At 32.1% G+C, this 7,052-nt stretch overlaps 1 protein-coding gene across 1 annotated transcript; it reads right to left on the reverse strand.

Annotated features, from left to right (window-relative positions):
* Positions 1-2,521: 2,521 nt before the first annotated feature.
* LOC139487097 (uncharacterized) lies at positions 2,522-3,139 on the reverse strand. The gene has a single exon (XM_071272123.1). It carries the CDS (start codon positions 3,137-3,139, stop codon positions 2,522-2,524), a length of 618 nt encoding a protein of 205 aa, XP_071128224.1.
* Positions 3,140-7,052: the final 3,913 nt, after the last annotated feature.

A 7,052-nucleotide genomic window follows, 5' to 3' on the forward strand; every position in this document is an offset into this window, starting at 1 on the left:
TACTTTTGATCTATACTACATATGGTGATCCTATAAATTATGTTTGAAAGATAAATGATTAATTAAGGATTAACAAGATCTTTGAAAAAATATAAAAATAAATATGAATATTTAAAAGGTATTCAAGTAAGACCTATACTTTACATGAAAAATTTCAAATAATCATCTGTAATTAATCAAGAATCTAGGTTAGTTCATTTATATTTTTTTATCAGTAATTGGCTTGAAACAGATAGTAAAATTTTAAAACTTTTAAATATAACAAACCTTTTTTTTAAGTTCATTCCCCATCAACATTTTTTTGTCAAATTTCTATTCACAATTTTAGGCATTTGAATATTTTTAAGAAATTAATATATATTTTTGCAATCAAGAAAGAATCCAAATTTCAATAAAAGAAGTACATTTTCAATGCCCTGTGCTGAAAAATACTTTATTAATTGATCAAAAGGCTCTCTACAACTTCTAATCTTCAATGTCATATAACCTTTGTTTCAACTTAGAAAATGCCCCAAAACAACTTATTTAGATTATTTTTGTTGACACTATAAAGTTCTTAGCTTCAAGTTTATCTGTTGGTCTTTAATATGCATTAAAAGAATAGTTGGTAAAATTTACTAGTTGAATTGTTGATTTGCAATTTTTTTTAAAACATGTTCAAAACAGGGAACATTATTTACTTAGGATATAAACTGCAGATTAAATAAAATTGTGCAAATTAAGAGTTAAATTGAGCTCATTTTATCTTCATACTGAAAAAGCACTTTTCCTTATAAAGACCTACAGTTAATGCAATTGTCAGAAATAGTGCTTTATTCATGTTCTTGTTTATCCACGCCATAACGATATGAAATTATTCAAACTATTCTTCCAATCTTTCCATGAGTGATTTCCATCACTTTGATTATGTATGTTGGCGTTTTTGTTGCAGTTCAGTGTTTCTGTTGTTCCGTTGTTTTTCTCTTATACTTCGGTTTCAGTTTGTAAAGATTTGTTTTCTCTTAATCGATGTATGACTTTTTAATTTGAATAGCAGTTTACTACTGTTTCCTTTATGTATGTCTAAAAAAAAACGTCGAACACATTTGACTGTAAAGAAGGAGAGATAAAACAATTCTGAACCCACTTTATGTTTCCCTAGATTGTATATACATTTCAAGATACACATGCAAAGACGCACGATAGTCACTTTGATAAATAGACCAGAAGTCGTCATTGCATATACAAGAATAAAAGACACTATTGGGTATAAGTCAATAAGATGGAAATCAGATAATATGATATTCCATGATTTTGTACAATAGAGGAAGAAGTCCCACTTGAAACTCCATTTAAAAATGGACAAATAATATTCAGAAGATAACGTATTAAGGCAGCAACTATTTAGCTTCAAAGGGGTATACATTTTTTGTCTAAGTCAGAAAACTTTCTTCTTTTTTTTTTTAGTTTTTCGACGCTATCGATCAATTTTTTTTTTTTCAAAATTGAACACTTCAAGCGGAAAATCTGGATTCAGCATTTTCATCAAATTGGGAATCAGAATATTTTTTTTTGGGAAAAACACATCCCTCCCTCTTTTTGAAGTGAAATGGTTGTTCTATTAAGTCAGGCACGTGAACACCTGACGATATTAATCAATTGTTTGGTTTGTATTTTGTTTGTTTTATTGTATCTCAAACCTCTCTCTTATCAAACTTGATGAGAAGCTCACCAAACATACATTAAGGAAGCTGGCTTGTCAGATTTTCGGAATCCTCTGGTTTTATCCATTTGAATGCCTTGAAAAAAATTGCCTGGTGACCCCCATTTTTCTTTTTGTAAATCTTTTTCATGTATAATGATAAGCCATCTGTAAAAGTCTTCTAAATTTTTTATTACTTTCCAACAGTTTTTGAGAATTTCAACTTGTTAATGATAAAGCAAAGAAAAGTCAAGAGAGAATATTTTCCCGCCAAAATTTCAATGACTAATATCTCGAAATCAAGCAAAGTTAATTACTTTGAAAATGAGAAGCGAACTCTCTTAATATTAAGTAAATGAATTTTAGTCAGAAACGGTAATTAGATCGTTGTTAAGATCATATGAACAAGTCTAATAAAAAATAGTTAATTTATGTTCATACTAATCAACAGTAGAAAATTCATTACTGTTCAGACAATTCGCATAGTCTTTTTTTAGCGACTCAGAGATGTCAGTGTGTTGTGATGTGTACAGGTAAATAGGAATCACTGATCAGTCTGAGTGTAGAATGAAAAGATATTAATTGACTGCAAGCATAATGTATGAATTAACCGCAGTTGATAAGTTATAAATCTTAAACAATAATAGGGACATATGCATGACAGGTAAAAGACGTATTTCTTCTTCTTCTTCTTAGATATAGTAGTTAAACTCAATAATGAGTACTCAATACTTGTGCGTTACGTAGTTGTTGGTAATGTCTATTTACAATAAAAGATTAAAGATCAAAAAAGAAAATACGGTACATGCTGTACAGTTGGTGCAGGATAAAAACATTCCATCATCTAGGTAACAAGTGTCTTGAAAGCTTCGATAGTGGGAGCTTTGCCGTCGATTCCGGTAATTTATTCCATGCTATTACTGTTCTTGGAAAGAATGAAAATTTGTAGTAATCATGTCTTGGGCTGAAGATGGTGTATGCCATGGTATTGTAGTGTCTTGATGTTCTATTTAGTGGAATGAGGTAAGTATCTGTTGGAATTGCTACTAGTCCATTTACAATTTTGTAACATAGGCATAATCTGATGTTCACTCTTCGTTTGTATAGAGGTATCCAGCTAAGCTTGCTTATCATGCTTGTGACACTCGATTCGTTACTGTAGTCGTTGAAAATATAGCGAGCTGCTCTTCTTTGTACCCGCTCTATTTTGTCAATATTTTCTTGCGTATAGGGATCCCATATGGCTGCGCTATGTTCCACTCTTGGTCTTATAAGTGCGTTGACAGCATTGGTTTTTGTTTGTTGTGGAGCATTTTTTATGTTTCTGCTGAGCATCCTTTGCGCTTGGTTTGTACTGGCTACAATGTTGTTTATTTGTAGGTTCCAGCTAAGGTAATCTTTGATGGTAATTCCCAAGTATTTCTTCTCTGTGACTGCTTCTAGTTGTTTCCCATGCATGTACTAGGGTTCTTTGATAGGGGTTTTTATATTTTGTTAGGTGCATCACGTTGCATTTGCTGACATTAAATTCCATTTTCCATTTCTGTTTCCTATTTCGTCAGTGTAGTCAGATCGTTTTGAATGATGGCTTGATCTTTTATCGTTCTGATTGGCCGATAGATGGTGCAATCATCAGCAAACAGACGGATTAGGTTTGTAGTCTTATTTGATCCCGACGTTCCATTTGTATACGAAGAAAATTGGTGCCAAAGTTATTGCTGCTTCACATTATGCAAAATGTGTTTAACGAGGGTATCACCATCTCAGTAATCAGCAGTGCTGACATGAATTATCATTGATATTTATAAATTAACTGTTTACAAAACTTTTGAATTTTTAAAAACTAAGGCTTTTCTACCCCAGGAATATATTACCTTAGCTGTATTTGGTAAAACTTTTAGGAATTTTGGTCCTCAATGCTCTTCAACTTCGTACTTTATTTGACCTTTTAAACTTTTTTGGATTCGATCGTCACTGATGAGTCTGTTGTAGACAAACGCGAGTCTGGCGAAAATACAAAATTTAATCCTGGTATCTATGATGAGTTTATTTACAACCACTATGTCGATGCCAATGCTGGTGGAGTTTTAATTCCCCGAGGGTATCACCAGCCAAGTAGTCAGCACTTCTGTGTTGACTTGAGTTATCATTGATATGGTCATGATTATAAATTAAATATTTACCAAACTTATGAATTTTTAAATACTAAGGCTTTTCTACCCCAGGAATAGATTACCTTAGCTTTATTTGGCAAAACTTGTATGAATTTTGGTCCTAGATGCTCTTCAACTTCGTACTTTATTTGGCCTTTTTTAACTTTTTTGGGTTCGATAGTCTACTGATGAGTCTGTTGTAGACGAAACGCGCGTCTGGCGTAAATACAAAACTTAATCCTGGTATTTATGCTGAGTATATTAATAGTGCTTGAAGAAAAGCATCGAGATTATTGTTTCTAAAATGAGATAAATTTACCTTTCGAAGACGATTTTTTTTTATTAAAATTATTTAAGAGTTAGTTTATAATCAGTAATTTGATTCATTCAGTGATACACCAATATGTCGTCTTCAACATTTTGATTGGTCATTAATAACATTCTTGTGTGGGCCAGTACTGAACCTAAGTTATATTTTTAATGAATGAGGTTACGACCTTGGATTTGATGATAATTAAAAATGCTACTTTCTGATTGCGAACATCTAACTTTCCGTGCATTAGATACAAATCTAACAATATTGCTTTTGTTTTGTATAAACCATAATTCTGTGGTTAAACATAGATTATTAAGAGCAATTTATATATCCCTCAGCTAGATAACTTGCTAAACTGGTTCAAAATTGCATGTACATTGAGATTTTAGAATTCTTATATAAGTATATACCATATGCCTAGACTGTAAAAGGCTACCATAAGAAAAACAATTGGACCATTCTTGACTTTGTACTTTTAATTATTATCTTGTACCAAAGAAAATATTTGTTATTCGTACAAAAAAAAAACGTTTGACATCTTAAGGTTTTTGTGTGTTTTGTATTGATCTTAAAAGTCTTTTTTTTCAATTGATTTCGATAGTTTGTTCTTGTGTTGTGTTCACAATAATGAGACAATATTATTTTTAATATATGTATATATAGTTATTTATTAACCAACTAAGTGCATTATTGCCAAAAGTGACTGTTTATTAAAAATTACATATTTTCTGTAATGGCCCTGTTTTTTCTGTAATGGCCCTGTTTTTCTGTAATGGCCCTGTTTTTTCTGTAATGGCCCTGTTTTTCTGTAATGGCCCTGTATTAATGCCCAGTTTGTCTGTATTAAGCCTTGTTAGGGTTTTTAATAAAGTTAATAAAACTAAGTTGTAAAGAGTATAATACCTTTTTGTATTTTATTTAATTTAGTAACCAGCAACCAACATTAAAGAACCATATAAAGGGATCGCTGTTCATCCTGTTTTTTAACACATATCTCTTTCAACTTAATATCTTGGATATTTGGTATATTTAAAGCTTTATAATGGTGAAGTACAAATTATTTTGTTCAAACTAAACTGTCATTAAAAGAGTAAGACCGTACATCAAGTTAGCAGCAACACATACACTTTTGGTCAGTTGGTTAATAAATGTATTAAGAAATGGGTGTTTTTATAATGGCCCTGTTATATGTCCTCGGTCAGTAATAATGGCCTCGGATGTCTGTAATAGCCCTCGGCGTTGCCTCGGGTCATTACAGACTTCCTCGACCATTATTACAGACCTTGGACATATAACAGGGCCATTATAAAAACACCCATTCATTAATACTATAATACTGGATGTTAGTGTATTCAACAAACAGACTTATATTTAAAAACAAAATGTCTTCCTGTACCATTGTTGTGTTACATCACCGGAAAAAGGTCATATTGTTTATTCCTGTTTTAAGGCGGTAATTTGATACAGCTGTAATATATATTCATTTACAACCGTAGTTCCTGCATTATACATTTCTTCAATCTTTCTCCTCCCACGCAATATTTTGGATATATCTCTCTGAGCATGGAAGTATGGCAGAGGATTTTTTTTTGGATCGGTTATTTATTTTTGTAAACTAAGCATTAAACAAATATAGTTGACCTATTGCTTATAAATTAATAAAAACAGACCAAAACACAAACACTTAACACTTAGAAATGAACAGTGAAAATGAGGTCAAGGTCAAATAAACTTAAACCTGCGCGACTGACATATAGATCATAAAATATTTCCATACACCAAATTTAGTTGACCTATTGCATACAGTATTAGAAAAATAGATCAAAATTCAAAAACTTAACTTTGACCACTGAACCATGAAAATGAGGTCAAGGTCAGATGACACCTGTCAGATAGACATATGCACCTTACAATCATGCCATAAACCAAATATAGTAGACCTATTGCATATAGTATAAAAAAACCCAGACCAAAACACAAAAACTGAACTATAACCACTGAACCATGAAAACGAGGTCAAGGTCAGATGACACCTGCAAGATGGACATGTACACCTTACAGTCCTTCCATACACAGAATATAATAGACCTATTGCTTATAGTATCTGAGATATGGACTTGACCACCAAAACTTAACCTTGTTCACTGATCCAAGAAATGACGTCAAGGTCAAGTGAAAACTGTCTGACGGGCATGAGGACCTTGCAAGGTAGGCACATACCAAATATAGTTATCCTATTACTTACAATAAGAGAGAATTAAACATTACAAAGTCTTAACATTTTTTTCAAGTAGTCACTGAACCATGAAAATGAGGTCAAGGACATTGGACATGTGACTGACGAAAAGTTCGTAACATGAGGAATCTATATACAAAGTATGAAGCATCCAGGTCTTTCACTTCTAAAATATAAAGCTTTAAAGCAGTTAGCTAACACCGCCGCCGCCGACGGATCACTATCCCTATGTCGAGCTTTCTGCAACTTTTACTTGACAAAAACCTATTTTCAGACATTTCAGGTTGCATTTCTGTAAATATTGACAATGCAATTTCCCATAGGAACTCCTTTTACAGCTTAACAAAACCACTTTTACTATGAAGTTTTGAAAAAAATCTTATCCTATGATTGAAAGTTCATATGCACCACATTTTTTTCAAAGGTCAAAATATAGGGCTGTGCGGCATATTTTCAACGTTTATTTGCCCTGAACTTCTCAGAGTTTAAACTAACACTAATTGTCTTAACTACCCCTACCTCGATTAAAAGGTTACCACATATTTCAATGTAAACAATATGCACATGTATATTTACTGGTAACATTCCCAAGTTATGTCTCTGTGAGATGGAACACAGAAGGCATAACTGGGAATCAGTATGAAAACAAAATTAATTTTCTATAAA

Source organism: Mytilus edulis, chromosome 1, assembly GCF_963676685.1.
Source record: "Mytilus edulis chromosome 1, xbMytEdul2.2, whole genome shotgun sequence".
Classification (NCBI taxonomy): domain Eukaryota; kingdom Metazoa; phylum Mollusca; class Bivalvia; order Mytilida; family Mytilidae; genus Mytilus; species Mytilus edulis.

What these genes read in the sequence shown, in the direction of transcription:
- LOC139487097 (XM_071272123.1), bottom strand. Translation starts at nt 3,139, where the DNA reads ATGCATGGGAAACAACTAGAAGCAGTCACAGAGAAGAAATACTTGGGA.